This window comes from Vicia villosa, linkage group LG2 (genome assembly GCF_029867415.1).
Source record: "Vicia villosa cultivar HV-30 ecotype Madison, WI linkage group LG2, Vvil1.0, whole genome shotgun sequence".
In the NCBI taxonomy this organism is placed as follows: domain Eukaryota; kingdom Viridiplantae; phylum Streptophyta; class Magnoliopsida; order Fabales; family Fabaceae; genus Vicia; species Vicia villosa.
Genome location: NC_081181.1, coordinates 141,561,605 through 141,579,638, shown reverse-complemented (window position 1 = coordinate 141,579,638; position 18,034 = coordinate 141,561,605). Strand labels below are relative to the sequence as shown.

The following is an 18,034-nucleotide window of genomic DNA, read 5'->3' as shown; positions in this document are numbered from 1 at the left end:
TCTCTTCACACAGAAGCGTGTTGTGCCTCAATCGAGATGCTTTGTCAGTCATTGCTCCTGTAGAAGCACGAAAAAAAATGTTAACTCAAGGACCAATGTTGAAAAACAAACTTGAAAAAACATAAGGTAAAAAATCGGAAAAATAATTTCGGTTTTGTTTTTCATAAAAACCAAAAATATACTTTCGGGTTCTTCTGCGACTTCAGATGTGCGAAAATGGCACCTCACCCTCACATAAGAGCTCAATTAAATAGTCATTGATAATTGCAAATGCATGTTTAACACGTTTTAATTGATTTATAATGTTCAAAACAAGCGACAAATATCTAATTTCTAACCTAAAACACAAATTTAAGTGGATTATACATAAACTTAAAAAATTTCAAAATCAGCCTACTTGATTGATTGTTGTTGTTTTGGGTTGTTTAATTGTTGTTAGATGCTTGATTCAGTGATGTTTGATGCTTTAGACGACTTCAGTTGCAAATGCGGTGGGTTTTGTGAAAATGAAATTGAGACAGTTGTTGTGTGTGTTTTTGTGTTTGAAACTGTAATGGAAGGGAAAGAGGCAGCGCGCCTTTTAGGTGCCACACAAACCGGAAATTACTTCCGGTTGCATACCTTAGTTATATTTCCGGTTTATTCCAACATTAATGTCAAAATTGGTGCGTACCGAAAATATACTTCCGATTTTAAGGGACATTTAAGAAATTTCGCTAAAAAAGTAAGTGTTTAAAAGAGTGTCCATAACATTCCTGTTTAGCTTAACACTTTTTGTATTTTATTCTTTGTTTTCTTGGATCACAACTACTAACAATAAAATTATATTTCCACTTATTTAAGAATCATTGAAATACATCCCAAATGTCGGTTAATTATTTCATTTAAAGTTAAAAAATCCGACTTAGGAGAAATCATAACCATATATAACTATTTTATTTACTTACCATTTATTAGGTGTTATAATGCCTTTGATGTCCAAATTAAAATATATTTAATGTAATGAAAAATAATAATAAATATAAAACACTTAGATATTATTGAAGAAGATGGAAATTACAAAAAAAAAAAAAGTATTTTAATAGATTCAACTTTATTTTAAAAAATACAAAAAAAAAATAGATTTAACTAAAAATATAAATATGAAGGGAAAAGAGAAAATTAGAGGAATATTGAAGAGATTTAATCAAACGAATAATATTATATACAATGAGAAACTAATTAATAAATAATAACAGATGTCTAATGAAGTACTTGTATATAATTATTAAATAAAAAAACTCATGAAACTCAAGAAATATAAGAAAAAATTAACAGAGAAATAAAATAAGTTATATTGATATATGAGCGATTCAAGTATTACTAATTAAGTCAACTTTTCAATAAGGAATAAAATTCTTTTCAAGAAGGAATAAAATTCTTTATTTGAGCTAATAAAAGATGATAGATGATAAAATTACAGAGACAGGATAAAATACTCGGAAAATGGGTTGGATGGAAGTTTTTAGATACCCATCAATTAAGGTTGCAGTACAATGAAATTTAACACTTTTTAAAAGATAATACGTCTTTAACCAGTATAAAATATTAATTTTGATTTTAGTCTCTGAATTTTACTAGTCCTCACCTTTTCATTAAAATAGATGCTTTTAGTTAGCCCATCATTTCATAAAAAAGAGTGATTTTTAGTCTCTAATGTTTATATAGTATGGACTGAAAATGGACTATATTTATTCGCTAAACTTGAAAGAACCTTAATTTTATAGAAACTCAATTACATTTAACCATCTCTAAGTATCTAATACTAAAAATTGAAAATTCAGACATGTACATAAACTATCCAATGTGTGTAAAAAAGCATGTGACAGAAAATATGGAAAATAGAACTTTGAGCAAAGCATAGTTGATAAGAATCCTCCAAGAGAACAAGACTTCCATATATCAGAATGTCTACTACAGTGTACGTAGAAAATTTAAGAAAAAATGGGAAACAGAAGCAATACGTGGATTCAAGTTATTGAGATGATTCATCCGTTTAGAAAGAACCTAGAAACGCTCATCTGTGGAACTTATTATTCTGCCCTCCCTTCAAGAGCCACCAAAAAAATATTGAATAGAGTTTTGATTTCAATCACACGTTTCAAAAATAAGGGAAAACTTCAAGGTTTGAGATCAATGGCCAAACCAAACTTGGGATTTTTATCCAGGGCCTTGGTATCAACCTCACCAGAAATAGTCAGTACTGACTTGGGGAAAATCTCGTGCTGTAGCAGGCCCCCAAGTTTTCCATAATTGTTGAACCTTACTTTGGCCTGTGTAAGAGGGTCAATAGCAAAAGACCCGCCAACCGTAATAGTATTCTGATTTGCTGAGAACTTTCTTGTAATATCCACAACAGCTGCACTCTTCTTGAATTGGTCTAAATGGTGGACGTACGATACTTTAATGCTGTCACCCTTGTCGCCACTGATACAAAATAACATGTTCAATTTCAATTTGACGTTCGTATGAGCTAATAGTGCAAGAGATTTGTAACATAAATCTGAGTAAAACAAAATCTTACATGATTACTGCTGCAGATGAATCGGCTTTCGTGAAACTAATCCCAGTGTTGTATTTAGTAAAATGACCAGATTTAGTATCATAGCCTGCCTCAGCACCAAATGCGGCGGTTGGGGTACCGAAAGTGGCAGAAACATCAAAGATAGGGGATTGCTTGAGTGTAGCGACTGAGGTTATGGTAGCATGGTCATGGAAGTATTGAATCTCCAACTGTCCAAGACAAATCAGACAATTTTTCAGAAACAGTGTAGATCAGTCCAGTCGTTTATCATAAAGTCGAGGCATAATTATGTACCTTGCCAGAATTGTAATCAGGAAACTTAAATGAAGCTTTAGTCTTCGTGGATGGAAAAAGGTCGGTGAATGTGAGGGTCGTGTTGATCTGGAAAAGATAGAACCAAATAAGAGGATTTACTTAAAGAGTGTATAACATCATTGTAATCTAAAAAGACAAAGTAACCCACAGTTGATGCTGTGTCCAGTTTGACATCAATAAGGGTGTTCTTATACTTGTACAGTGCTGCCACATCTCCAGTTGAGAGTCCTCCTTTCTTCAGAGCAGTTGAAGTGAAGGCCTGAAAGGGAAAAAAAAAAAAAAAAAAGAAGGAAAAAGCCATTATTGAAGTGAATGTTAGACATGCTTTGGTCCAAGCAAATGATCATAAGTGACCATCAGCACCGTTGTGCATGCTTAGTATTACAAAAGCCATGATAACCAAAAAAATACAGCAACCAGACAATAATTTTAAAAGAGCATATAATTTCAAGACACAGACAGCTTGGAGGAAATCAGAAAAAATAATACTGTTAATAGATAACCACCCCCTAATAATAAAACTGTAAACAGCTGGGACTTAGATGTAAAACATCACCTTTAACATCAATTGCCTTCAGAACAACCACGCTGAAAAAGCCTTAATTTATCAACATGTATCAATTATCTCCATTTTTTTTAGGTAATAAACATGCAGTATACATTATCTAAGGAGAAATTCAAAAAGGAACTATGAAAATGTATAACAGCAACACTAATCATTTTGTGATTGAACCATACAGAGTTGCCCATTCAAAAGGCTTCCAATATTTATAAATTCAACATAAACTTCTTATTGGAGAAATCAATTAATCACAGCCTTGCATTAGTATTATTAGTTAATAGAGTATTGAATCTATGCCCTGTCCTCTACGCATTTCTCACCTCACCTTATCACGGGGATCAATTTTGCATTTTCTCAGTCTCAATTATGTTCTTTTGATTATTTAGATGCTTACAAACGAAATTTCAACAATCAAACAATTTCTCTCAACCACCGGTCTATATTTGGCCTTTCTTTGGTGATTTTTCTTATTCAATGAATCGGTATTTCAAATACCAGATAATTAATTGGTAAAGCCGCACAACTAGTTAGATAGTTTCCAATACCGGCTACACTACTAAGAAAGTTTGTTACTATGTCAAGTTTTAAAAATGATTTATGAACTTAAATAGTATATATCAAAATTCAAAACCCAAATATTTCAGGCATGAAAACAGCACAACTTGCATGATAACTTTCATCAGCAATGACTTGTCAGGAATTCCCCCTTTTAAAACTAGTTTCTATAGTCTATCCGTTTCTTCTATTTCTGATTCCCAACACCGTCCAAGGGTAGTTCCGCCTAATACTATTTTTTTTTGGATGTAGCATTATTACATCAAACTATAAAAATCCCTCTGTCCAAGTCTACATCAATTCAGTTGGCCTTAACCATTCAGTTTATTTTTGCCTCCACAAATACTGTTCAGAGTACTACTCCTCAACCCAATTCCCATCCAAGTGATAGTCATTTTGTCTAAAACAATCATGTTATAATAAAGACTGTTTTCAATACAACAACTAGGATAATTGATGGTTTGTAGGGACTCACATGTCCAACATGTTTTGAAAACCACATGCTCCACTCTTATGACTAGTAAAAAGCCACTAAAATAGAACAGCACAAAACAAGTTTATACAGAAGCATTGTATTTGGAGCAGAGTTAGTGATTTGTGATGACACATCCAATATCCTATATTATTTCATTTCATTTTTTGCCAATATAAATTTGTCTCCACAAAGTGGAGCAGCATAACGTGGTGACCACGTAACGTAATATGTAGGGTTATGAGGTGACACATAGATTTTGAATGAATAAATTCCAACTAAAAAATAGTTGAAGGTAAAAAAATTTATATTTGAACATGAATTGAAAAATAAATTCAAGGCCAAGTATCATCATTAAAAATCAAAAGCAACAAATTCTAACTTCAAGTTTAAATCAATTCTACTTGAAAATATACAAACATCTCAAAATCAATTCTCATACTTCCTCCAAAAGTGGAACAAACCATACAATACAACGCACATGAAATATTCAAATATTTCTCGGAGGTAAACTCGATGATTCAACATTTTTTTCAGAAACAAATAAATAAAAGAGGCAGCTATTAATTCTTATATATAAGCCAAAAACACATAACATAAAATAGAAGCAATTATTAACGATGCTCTTGAGGAACAGGAACAGATTATGATCAAACTCGCAATGCAAATCAACAAACCGCTACGTTTAGGATCAAGCTAGATCTCAGCTAGAAATTCAGTAACCTAACATCTAATAATGCAAGTAACATGTGAAATTCAAATAGCTTACCACTCCGGTGGTGCTGTAAGATTTAACGGTGAGTTTCTGATCGGAGTTGTAGTCCTTTGTCAAAAGATCTATGAGCAAAAACAAATCAAAATTATCAGAGTCAAATTCTGATTTCAGGTTTCACAAGAGTTATCGAATCAATAACAGAGATTGTGAGAATTAGAGCGAAGAAGAATAGTTTCACCTTTGGCTAACTTTCCGATATCGGAGTAGAGACCCGGTCCCTTTCCCATCGTCGATTCTAGAGAGAGAGAATTTGTGTTAGAGAGAGAAAGATAGAGATCGTGATGAACTGTGCTTCACGAAAGAGGGTGTGGCGAGGAAATGGGGAATTTTATTTTTTTCACAATTTATATTTTAAATGTTAAAAAAAGAGGATGAAATGTAGGGGTAGTGTTTTTCCGATTGGAATGTGGGTGGTTAGAAGCAGTTGGGTCCAAATCATGTGAAAGTGGTGATCTGGACGTTTTGAGCCGTTGATTGTTTAAGAATATGATGTGTGGGGCCGCATTCCAGCGTTTACTCTTCGCTGTTTAATGCCATGGTCGTGATTCTCTACAACGTGATTGAATGCTGATTGCATTTTAAATGCTAGTCATACAATAATAACTTGTTTTTTCATGCAATTATTGCATGGTTAATAGAGTGATTGTAAACACTTTATCATCATCGAAAGAAAAAATACTCACTCATTGATCTTAAACATGAGAACTGTAACACCCATAATTTCAGTTTATTAATTTAATTTTGATTTAACTTAAATAATTGGAATTTGAGAATTTAAATTGGATTTAATTGGAAAATGAGGGAGTAAGAGCTATTGGGCTCATGGTGTGGTGATAGTAAAAGAGGGGTGCTAATTAGTTAGGCCTTTTACTAAGTTGTGGTTAATTTATTTCATTTTATTTTTTATAAAATAAGAAAAAGGAACCATTTGGGGAGAAAAGAAGAACATGTGAAAAGAGCAAGAGAAGAGAAAGAGGCAAGAACGTGAAACCGGAAGGAGAGCATTCAAGAAATTCATCGAGGTAAGGGGGGACTCTTCCTTTTAGTATCTCTTATGTAATCTTAGGTAATAGGTAGATTGATGTATGGTTTGGTTCAATTCTATATTGGGATTGTTAGGTTAGAGTACTCTCATTTGGATTGAATTGATGATGATGGTGTGAACTATTTGGCTAATAATGATGTTTTATGGTGTATAATTGATTGTGTGATGATTATATGCCTGTATGTGATGTCTGGAATCGTTTTTGGATGAAAAAGATGTGAAATCGCAGAGTCTGAACGCAGACCCGTAATTCTGCAAAATCGTCAGGTCGCGCCGCGAACCTCTTTTTGCGTCGCGAACTGTTGGGCAGAATTCCAAGAAGTTGTGATACGCTCAGGTCGCGCCGCGTCCATGTGTTGGCGCCGCGAAGGCGTAACTTTTTCTCGTTCCGCGCCGCGAACCTGGTTGGCGCCGCGTGCTGTTAGTGACGGAACATTTCTTTAAAAATGCGTAACTTTCAAACTGTAGGTCCGTTTTTAGTGCCGTTTTGGGCGTTGTGCAAGTAATTAAATGTTTTATATGATGAATGATGAATGTAGGCAGTGGCCGACTTTATTTCTATAAAGCTTGATTTAATTACTTGATGAAAATTGACATTGTGTGCATATGAGATAGGTGTAACAATGTAATTGATGTGATGATGAATTGGTTGTGATTATTATTATGATTGTGATGAATGCATGACTATTTGAATGATGTTGAAAACATGTACATAGTTATTCGGTGATGTGGTGATGATATGAGTTGTTCATCGTGATTCGGTGTGTTTTAAGTATGTTATGTGTGTTTCATTCATTCATATGCATTTGATGATGGATCCAGTTGATGTGTGGATCGTTGGTGGACATATTTCCCATTGTGTGGAAATTGTGTCGGTGGGCCGTATCTCGATGAGGCGTAGATCGGTTAGGTGGATTAATTCCACGGTTTATTGGTACCACATGCATAGTGTCAGTTGTGTCATATGCATTCTGTCATAATATGATTGTATGGATTTCTGTAGTGTGTGTTGTAATTTATTATTGTGTGAATTAATAATGGATGTGAATCTGAATATGTATAATTGGGTGAACGGTATATTATGATGCTTGTTGCTTATGAATTGCATAATATTTACTAATTGAGAATGAGACTCACCCTTACATGTTGTCATTTTCATATTGAGGAGTAGCGGCATTAGTGCTTGGTGAGGATGACTCGTAGAGTTTATCCGTTTATGTTGGGTCGTGTCGGTCATGCTCTGATCTGTAACACTGGGGAACGATAGTTATAGAGTTTTTATGAAATTATCCATTTTATTTGGTGTTGAATTATGATTCCATTTGGTTGTATTTGATGATGTTTAGTATTCCGCTGTGATAAACATGATTATGTTTTGGTGAACCGTTTCCTAATGAAGCATGACTTTGACCTTAGTTGATTTAATTATTTTGAATAATTGTGGCACCCTTGTGCATATGTTTTTACTCTGATTAATTATTAAAATTGCCGCGGGGTTTAGAAGGGTGTTACAAGAACAAATGGATCATTTGTGTCACAAATGAAAGAAGGACTTCAACTTGGATAAAATCAACAAGTATGTCAGTAGCTCTCTCAAGTGGAAAAAATTCCATCATATCAATCTATGTCAAAATCGTGGGGCATCACAACTCACTACAACAATTAAGCGTGTCTAAACTTTGAAAGAAATGCTAATAAGGGCAAAAGATATTTTTAAAGAAAGATTTATTAAAGAGATTGCAAACATAAGAATGTTTTAGGAAAAAGGAGAAGATTTTGAAAATCTAAGAAGGGTGAAGGAGATGAATGGACTATCCTAGAGCATAAAATAAAAGCTAAGGAAAAGAACAATTTAACCAAATAAGAAGGCAACACTTGACATTAAGAGTCAATGTAGATTTCTCATCCTTTGGACTACCAACACTAAACCAACATAATACCGATTGGGGATCCAGATAAATTTGATTATCTTTAGCACCACTTGCACCAAGCCTTTGGAATACATTATAAGCTTTTGTAAAAAATCGGGCATAGTAACGACTGTGTACAGATGAATTCCTTATCACAACGCATTGGAATTAACCATCAAGGACCACCTGCATACACAAGGAGAAAACAACCCAACTCCTTGGTACTCCAAGGACTTCCAGACAAAATAGCAGTATGATAACAAAGTCTAGAGGTGTCAAGGTAACAAGGATCCTAATGCTAAGTCCATGAGGTCCAGATCTCCAAAATGCTCGGGATAGTAATCAATAGTCCATAGAGATCCTTAAATCCTTTTTATTATTTAAGTTGGTTATTAGTGTTTTAGCGCAAAAATAAAAATATGGTCAAAATGGACAAAAGGATAATTGCGGAAATATAAACATATGTCCAAATGGACAAAGAAGAAAAATAGCGGAAAACATAAACATGATGAATGATAAATGAAAAATAAAAGCATAAAGCAAAAAGTAAAGAACAATATAATAAAGAGCGGAAAGTAAAGTTAATTGTTAATTGTTAGTAGTTAGTAAATGAATATCAATGGTGAGTGAATGATGATCTAGCATATCAATATCCACTTTTGTTTCTGTAATATTATATTTGCAAAAGGCCTTGCATAGGAGAGACGATGACGAACGATCACATAGAGGAAGGTGTCATACCCCAAATTTGTCCTACCCCTTTACTTCTAACTGGCTTAGGCTTTGCATTCATGCACGCACATCACTTAGGTCATAATCCATATCCATGCATTCATATCATTGGTACTACTCAAAGGCTAGCAAGAAAAAACTCCATTGCAAAGAAGTTTGATCAGAGAATAAGAAAACTGAGGTATAATCATGTGGCTCCATGTTCAGTGAGGTCCTCCTGGATTGGGGTGTCTCTCTGCTTCAAATCAGGACATTGATTGAAGAGCGTAAGCTTACAAATTATCTGGTTCCTTAAAGCAGGGTTTCTTTGACCAAAGTCAACCAGTTGACTTCCTGGTCAACAGTTAATCAGGAATGGTTTCTATGTGTGGGAAGCTTCCCATACTGACTATGTGGATGTGTTTGTTTGACTGGATTTGACTGGAAGAGGTTTAATCGGGAATTTCATCAATAGCCGGAAAAATCAGAACAGTTGACTTTTGGGTCAAAATCAGAAGAATTATTCAAATATCGACTTTTGGTGGAAAACCGGTCAAATAAAGTCAAGGAAATGAGAAAAATCAAGAAATAATCAAAACTGCCAAATTTGGAAAGTTAGTTGAAATGGGAACTTGCCAAAAGAGGAAAGTTCTACACTTAAAGAATTTTGAGTGAATTTCCAATTGGCTGGGCAGCTGACTTCAGGTTCGATTATCATGTTGAAAACGACAGAATTTTAAGACAAGCTCAACACCAAAAGTGTTCAAACCATAGCCCTCTACAATCCTCTAGTTGGGAGTTTTTCCATTTGAAGCTCGATTCAAGAGTTATGTTGGTTTGAAGTTAGAAGAAATGCATTTGTTCAAGTCATTCAGCTAGGCAGATTTTTGGTCATGACCTGGCATTTTGACAAACGCGTGGCATGCCAAATCTCTTGCTAATTTTAGGGCTCTACAAAAATGCTATGGGTTCAAACTTGATATGCTTCCGTTCTTTGCCATGCCACCTATACAACAAGCCAAGAATTGAGCCATTGTGATAAATATTGAAACAATTACAAGCTTCCAAAGTCGTTGTTTCGTAAAGCCAAAGTCTTGCATCCGGCTGGGCACAATTTCAGGTCACGCGCATGCATATCATCAAACACATGGTGGGCTAGATTCAGATCCAAATTTCTTCCTCCACAAGTCTCCATGTTGGGCAAGCTTGGTCTCAAACTACTCTCCTCCATGCCCTCTATCCATTAGTCAAATTATCATGAAAGTTGGACGTGGGATGAACAAGTTACAAGGCCCCAAAGTAGTGCTCTGGCCAAGTCACATTTTTGCCAAAGATAGGAGCCATGGTCAGGGTCACGCGCATAGGCCATAGGCAGCAACAACATACCATGTTCCAGCTCATTTTCCTACATGTCCAAGCATCATTTCAAGAAATCTTCAACACCAAATTTACTCTATGCCATGAGCCCTTGAAGTTGGCTCCAAGTTTGAGTAAGATAGTGAGCCATGGCCATAGTTTTACATGAGCAAAGATGGTGTCTTAGAATAATGTTGTATGATCATATTACTAGCAATCCAGCATCATTCATTACCACAAGAGCCCATGCAAGAAAGCTGATACGTAAAAGCCAAAGAAAGACTTTCTCTATGTACAACAACTTGTTCATTAAGATTGGAAAAGATAAGCTACTACACAACACACCATAACCTCCATGTACCCTACACTATATAAATGGAGATCCTTCACAAACCACCACACACACTCATTTTTTTCACACTCTCACACTCTCATTTTTCTTCACTTTCAAAACTCTCTCCTCAATCTTTCTTTCTCGTTCTCTCTCTTCTCTTTCTCTTCACTCACCTTCCAAGAGAAAGTTTGTTACATTCTCTAACAAACTTTTCTACTACCATGCTTCCATAACCGAACCTTCATCACCACCATTGAAGCAACCTCATTCATCTTCGTAATCTCCTCAAGTCTCAAATTCTGAACAACATCATCATCATCATCACTTGTGTGAGTCGAGATCGAAGGCTTCACCATCACGTTTCTTTCTTCTGCAAGGTTCCAAGAGTGGGGGACTGAGTTTGTGATTACTACTACATCTCAAGATTTTCTTCGCCTCTAAGATCCAAGCTTCGAACAAGTAAGTTTCTTGAAATTTTCAGCATATGTAGACTAGTTGATGAAGCATATAGTAACATGCTCAATGTGGTTCTGCGCGTGAGATTTTGATTTCTATGGTTGAATCTTGTTTGCGTGTTATTGTGTGTATTTGCTCGCCTGAATCACTTGTTTGAATTCAATGATTGATCATGAACACACTGCTAAGACTTAAACGGGATTTTAATGATGTTGATGAACCTAGGGTTTTTAGATTGGCCTCGGATCATACATTAGAGATAGTTTTGAGAAAATCTAAGGCCAGATCTGAAGTCAGGGCAAAAATCTGAGTGGACCGGTGGTGTTTTTTTAGTTTTCTGAGAACTGTTTGCCGTCGCCGGCGGCGCGTACGGCCGAGGAAGATGACCGGAGGTGGAGCTCCGGCATCTAGGTTTGTTTTATCCAGATTCCGTTCATGCACGTGGCTCGTTTCTATTGGTTTGTTTTCCCCTCTATTTGGAATTTTGGCCTTACTATGATCATTGGCTGATGTGATGTTCGCTTGCTATTGGTTCGGAAATTGCATTTTTGTCTTTAGTGACTTAAGTGATAGCTGACCAATTGATAGGTGTGTGTTTACATGTCACGTTAATAAAGATTACATGATATAAAAATAGCATGCTGAGAATATTGGTGAATGAATAAAATGGAAAAGTGTGTGATGCTGGGCCACGTTTTGGCATCTGTTGGGCCTCACTGCAAGCGCTCCTTACACCCCCTGTGTTAGGCCCATGCGCTGACAGCCAAAATTCAGCTCAAGCCTTTTACTAATACACACCCCTGGCTGGCAGACTTGACTTGTGTTCTCAATTTTATTCCTCCATGACTTTTGCTTACTAAATCATTTCTCCATGCAATAAAAAATAAATAAAAATATGTTTTAGATACTTTTATGTGTGTACATAATTGTGATATTTTTTGTATATTTTTAGTAATTGTTTTGCCATCTTCAATAAATCATTTACTTTGGTATGTTCATGTTCCTTTCGGTTTTGATAGATTTCGCAAATTAATTTCGTTTAACACTTTAGGAACAGAATTTAACCACCAATTTTTGTATGGTTGCTGTAGACTAATCCATGATATTGCATATAAAAAATGAACCCCTAATTCTTTGTTTTGATTGGTATTTGGTTAGTGTTGTTTAACTCGATTAATATACGTTTCTAATAGACAATTGTGACGTTTGTGCTCTCAAATTGAAATGCATTTATGCAACGGCATTGGTTCTTTTTGTACATATAATTAGGGATGTCTAGAGGTCCTAAGACCTGGAATTGGAAATTCTAAATCATGTTTTCCCGTCTTACTCGATTTTTCTTTATCACATGTAAATAACTTGTTTTTGGTTGACGATTGCACTGTAACTTGTACAAATGACCCGTAATTTTGTGTGAAACTTCTTGGCATGACTTTGTAGTTGTTTAGGCATCTAGTATAGGCTATTTGCTACTGACTCGTACCATTTGATTGCATGTCTCTAACTTCATTCGCGATTTGTAACCGTTTAGCTAGTATTGACCTAGTGTTGCCTAGTTTTGGTTAGAGTTTTGCATCGCTTCATGCTAATTGACTAATATAGATTAACATAGGATATTGGAACTAAATGAATGAGTTTGCTACTGACTTCAAGCTTAGACCATGTGTTCACTTGCTTTTGTTTTGATTAATTGATGTTTGTTCGCTAATTGGTAAGTAACGATTCATGCGATACGTTGGTAACTTCTTGTGGATATTTTTGTGTGACACCGTGATGCTTTTGTACTTGATTTGGGACACTCAATCCCTTGTTTTGCTACTGACTTGAGGCTTTCCTCTCTTGTTTCCATGCTTAGCCTCTCATTTCTTGTTTTGATGTAGCTTATTCCTTACTATTGCTTGCCATGTTCCCTTAGACTCTTCCTTCTTTGTTAAGGGGAATTGAGATAGAATAGTTATCCTCAACCTTAGGGCCAATTATAGATTAGAATAACTTAGATTAGAATGGTAGATTTAGTTCCCCTCTTGCATTCTTTTTCTTTTCAACTCTTTAAAACATTAATAAAAGGAAGATGCGAATCACATTAAGCAAGTGATAGAGAAATGAGTGGGATTCATTCCCTAATCTATTTCTCGATCACTCAGTGACATAGAAACGAGTGGGATTCATTCCCTAATCTGTTTCTCGGTCACTACTTAATGGGAGAGAAATGAGTGGGATTCATTCCCTAATCTGTTTCTCAAACATTAATTAATGGGAGAGAAATGAGTGAGATTCATTCTCTAATCTGTTTCTCAAACATTACATAATGGGATGGAAGTGAGTGGGATTCATTCCCTAATCTGCTTCTCGATCATTATCCATTTTATGTGATTCGAATCGCAGAGTAAATTCCCCTTAAAAAATACACAACCAAAAACGCTTAAAACACCTAACAATGGTTCAGACTAAAGCAAAGTAGAGAAAGTGGTGAGTGGCCCGGTATTGGGAACTGTTCATCACTCATCTACCATAAAAGACACAAACCAATCTCTTTCTTCTTCTTAAGGGCATCGTTATCTCCGCTCCATTGCATCCTAGGCGATCCCTTATGCAAGAGCGTGAGCGTTGACTCCGCCCAATTAAAAAACACAAAAACAAACAGAAAATCTTTAGCCGAGCTACGGTAACTCTGATTCCTGAAAAGGATACGTAGGCAGCGGGGTAGGGCCCGTGCGAGTACAATTCTTTATTTTCCCTACATTCTGCATTCATTTCGCATTTAGACATAGACATAGTACACACCCATTAGATAGAAACAAACATAGGTGGATACCATCGAGTACGATGGGCGTGAGGGGTGCTAGTACCTTCCCCTCGCGTAACCGACTCCCGTACCTTGATTCTCTGGTCGCAAGACCCTGTTCCTTCCTTTGTTAGGTTTTCTGATATTCCTTTCCCTTAAGGGATAAATATATTGGTGGCGACTCTGTTCATTTTTCGCGAGCGTGCGACAGCTGGCGACTCTGCTGGGGATGTTGCTAGACCTGTTGCTGGTCCATCCTTAGTGAGTCGATCCTAGCCTATCCGTTTGTTTGTTTATTTACTGGGTGTGCTATGTTTTGTCTATACGTGCATTTATTTATTTTATGTATTTGTTTTATGTTTCGCATGTCCTGTTTATTTTCTGCTTGCATATCATGTTTATTTCTGCTTGCACATCATGCATATGGATTATATTTTGTGTTCCTTGGGGTCTTCTGTTCTGTTTTGCAGGTTGGGTGGGATGTTCTATGAGGTAAAAGGCCCAATACCCAGGCCAGAGTGACACATAGGATACCTAGGATAGAGTGGATAGTCATGACGCCAACAGAATGTCAGGTTCTGTTGATTGCGATCATGAGACCCACGACCAGTCGAGGTTCAAATGAGATACCGTTGTTGGCATGTATTTGCGACAATGATGGTGTTTCAGGAGAACTGATAACGCTGGAAGCCATTGACCTACCTTGACCTAGATTCACCTGTGAGTGGGGTGGGATATACATGACAGGTACCGTTGGTGACCGTTCTGTTGGTGACTTGTGTTCTTATGGTTTCACTGTGCCTATGCCGGACCTTTGATCCTGCAACGTCCGATCTCATCCAGAGGCTACACACACTTCTCCTATGTGGGGAAATCTCCATTGCATCATTTACATCATGGCATGTTTACCTTTCAAAAAAAAAAAGAAAAGAAAAGAGAAAAGAAAAGAAAAGAAAAGACATGTAAAAAAAGGAAAAAAGAAAGAAAAGAAGTATTATTATTTCTCATGTGCATGCCATTTTTTTCAGGGTATCCAAGGTTATTTATGTTCCTGTTGTTCATGTTGTTGTTGTTTTTTTTAACGTAGATGTCGACCTTGTCGAGTTCTTCATCATATACTCAAACAAATTATTGTTGTGCGAATGAAAATAAAACAAATGATACTCAATCAAAAAAATCACAAAGAGGTGTCACAATGATGCGCCAATTCACATTAGTCCGTAACTCATCATGTCAAAAAACTCTGATCGGATTTGATTTGTTCTACAAAGTAGTTGATTGTGAATATTACTTTACTTTTAAGAGTTATGTTACGTTCCTTAGACGGAGCAAAGTAAGTGTATTGATAGATGATTGGAATCAAGTAGATGAGAAAGTCAAGGAAAGCATATGGACAAACGTTAAGGTATTACATACTATAATTTTCATATATTAGATATCACTACCTATAATTTCTAATACATTGATCTAAATGTAGTTGAATTTTGAGTTTACCGATGACCCAAGGTTGAAAAAAATGGATCTATTATGCCGATACTCGTTAGAGGGGATTTAAGTCACACCTCACGACTGATTACATTAGGAAGCCTAAGAGAGGTCTTGATCTTCCATGGAATATACATAGTTTTATATCGAATAAGCAATGGAAGAAGTTTGCGAAACAACGTTGTTCTGAGGATTTCAAGGTTAGTACTAGTCTTATTTAACCGATAATGTTATGCTAATGAGTTAATAATAATCATATATATTTTTCAATATGTTAATAACAGTTTAAAAGCGAAGTAGGAATACGTAACAAGGCAAAGAACATGTACCCCCCATAGATTGTCTCGTGGGGGTTACAGGAAACTTGAGAAAAGAATCATGCTTGAAAAATAACCACAAACAGGAGATGATCGCATCCCATCCCCAGCGTCAAGACATGAGAAATGAAAGAGCGCTCGATTAAGACCAAATAAAGAGTACACCTCTGAGGCGATAAGAGTAGTTGACGAGAAAATTATAAGTATGATTTGTTGGACTTATGTTATTTGTTATTTAAATGCGTTGGTAACAATATACGTAAGTTTCTCATGTTGTGTAGGATGAGTTGGTTGAGGCGACCCGTGAAGGCGCATTTGTCCCAGAAGTAAGACATGACATATTAGTAGAATCAATTAAAACAAATGAGCATGGTGGGCGTGTCCGTGATGTGGGAGAAGGTGTTAGCTTGTTGTTATTCTTTGGGTCTAAAAAAAGTATCGAAAGCTCGGAATTGAATGCACAAAAACAAAAGATTGAAAATTTTGAAAAGCAATTAGAAGAACAAAGGATGATGTTAGACGAGGAGGGGAAACAAGGGAGAAAGATATGGAAAGGTTAGAAGAATAGAGGAGGATGTTAGACGAGGAGAGGGTAAAAAGGGAGAAAGAAATGGAAAGGTTTCAAGAGTTATATTTGGTATGTGATTTACTTGAGATTTTAGTGTTTTATCGGAAACATATGATATATATTGTGCTTATTTTTGTTCTAACTGAATTTTATGATGTAGAGATTAAGTTAAAGCCTCAAACAACGTACAAATGAAGATCAACGTCATGTTGACGGTCATGATCATGATCAAACTCCAAGTAGAAGTGTTGTTCTTCGTACTTCTACTAAAGGAATTTGTTCAGCCCTTTCCCCCTCCAACTAACCGCAATGGGGATTCTAACTTAAATGAAATCACTGTGTTATATATAACTGTTGCAAGCATAAATTCATCGCAACCTCTCCTACTAGAACATTGTCCATGTACAGAGTTATTATATTATAGTCCTGACGATGTAAGGGATTTTCTCAGTGGATATAAGTGGTTGGACGTAGGGATCTTGCAATTTTGGTGCACGTAAGTATATAGTTGAATATACATGTCATTATAGAACATTATCATTTTTTATATTTACTCAATTAATTTATTCATTTTCTTTAACCATTTAGGTACATTCATCGTGTTTGTATAGAGTTAAATAAATCGAGTATTTATGGAATCTTGGATCCACTTTTTATTCGATGGGTGTTTAATTCACCTAGAGAAATTCAAGATTACTTGAAAAAACGATTAAATGAGGGAGGAAAAGAATGTTACTTAGCATCATTTCTCTATTGGTACGTATTTTCTTAATTGATGTTTATTTAATCTATATTTAGTTTTGTTTTAACAAACACTAATGATATACTTTTATACATATATATATATATATATATATATATATATATATATATATATATATATATATATATATATATATATATATATATATATATATGCTCATGTTTGTTCAGTGGTCATTGGAAATTGATCATGATATTATTTAAGAAGACTACGATAACTGTACTCTATTCCTTGCATCAACCACTCGATAAGAAAATGAAAGAGATTATTAATTCGTAGTGTATATATGTTACATTCATTTTCTTTGATGTCGATTCAATATATGTTATAATATGTGTCATACCCCAAAATTTGCCCATCATATTTTATAATCAAGCTCACTTGAAAATCTAAGGCTCACCCTCCTGATCAAAGACCTCCTGAACTAGGGTTTTGCATTCCTTTAAGAACATTGATGAATCAAGGTCTCCAAAGGGTTTCATATGACTTATGATGTTTCAAATTACACTATGACAAAATTCAAGCTTCAATTCCAAAGATTGCTCAGTCAATTGCTCAGATAATCAACAGTCGACTTGTTTGACCTAAAAGTCAACTGTGGTCAAAGTACAGTCAAAATTCCTGATTTTTTGTTAACATCCTCATTTTGAAGTATCATTCATAATTTGATCAAGTATTGATCATGATTCATCAAGGAAAGTTCAGAAATCAACAAAACTCAAAGTTTCTAAATTAGGGTTTTTGACCTAAAAGTCAACTGAACTTTGACCAGCCATAACTTTCACATGGAACATCGTAAATTTTCCATCCAAATCTCATTTTGAAGGAAATTGAATTCTCTACAAATTTGTATGTCACATGCCAAGTCTAAAAATGCTTCATTTGAGAGATATGGATCAAAACATTACAGGTTTTTTAGAAGTTCGCAAAAAACAGTTTTTTGTCAGGAGCCATATCTTCAAGATAAAATTCTCAAATGCAAAAAAGGTTCCAAAGTGGCTTGTAGAGGACATCTAGGGCTTTCCAAAAAGTCCTACATCACCTCCATGTGACAAAAATTGA

The 18,034-nt window shown here is 35.4% G+C and overlaps 1 protein-coding gene across 1 annotated transcript; it reads right to left on the bottom strand.

Annotated features, from left to right (window-relative positions):
• Positions 1 to 1,903: 1,903 nt before the first annotated feature.
• LOC131652270 (mitochondrial outer membrane protein porin 2-like) lies at positions 1,904 to 5,611 on the bottom strand. Its single transcript, XM_058922083.1, has 6 exons — positions 5,421 to 5,611; positions 5,237 to 5,304; positions 3,027 to 3,137; positions 2,858 to 2,944; positions 2,564 to 2,772; positions 1,904 to 2,466 (listed from the first exon to the last, which is right to left on the bottom strand). Exons 1-6 carry the CDS (start codon positions 5,467 to 5,469, stop codon positions 2,160 to 2,162), a joined length of 831 nt encoding a protein of 276 aa, XP_058778066.1. The 5' UTR covers positions 5,470 to 5,611; the 3' UTR covers positions 1,904 to 2,159.
• Between the last annotated feature and the right edge of the window lie 12,423 nt (positions 5,612 to 18,034).

What these genes read in the sequence shown, in the direction of transcription:
- LOC131652270 (XM_058922083.1), bottom strand. Translation starts at nt 5,469, where the DNA reads ATGGGAAAGGGACCGGGTCTCTACTCCGATATCGGAAAGTTAGCCAAA. An exon ending in CTGATTACAATTCTGGCAAG is followed by an intron (nt 2,773 to 2,857) that starts GTACATAATTAT and finishes TGTCTTGGACAG; the next exon opens with TTGGAGATTCAATACTTCCA. An exon ending in TCATCTGCAGCAGTAATCAT is followed by an intron (nt 2,467 to 2,563) that starts GTAAGATTTTGT and finishes ATTTTGTATCAG; the next exon opens with TGGCGACAAGGGTGACAGCA.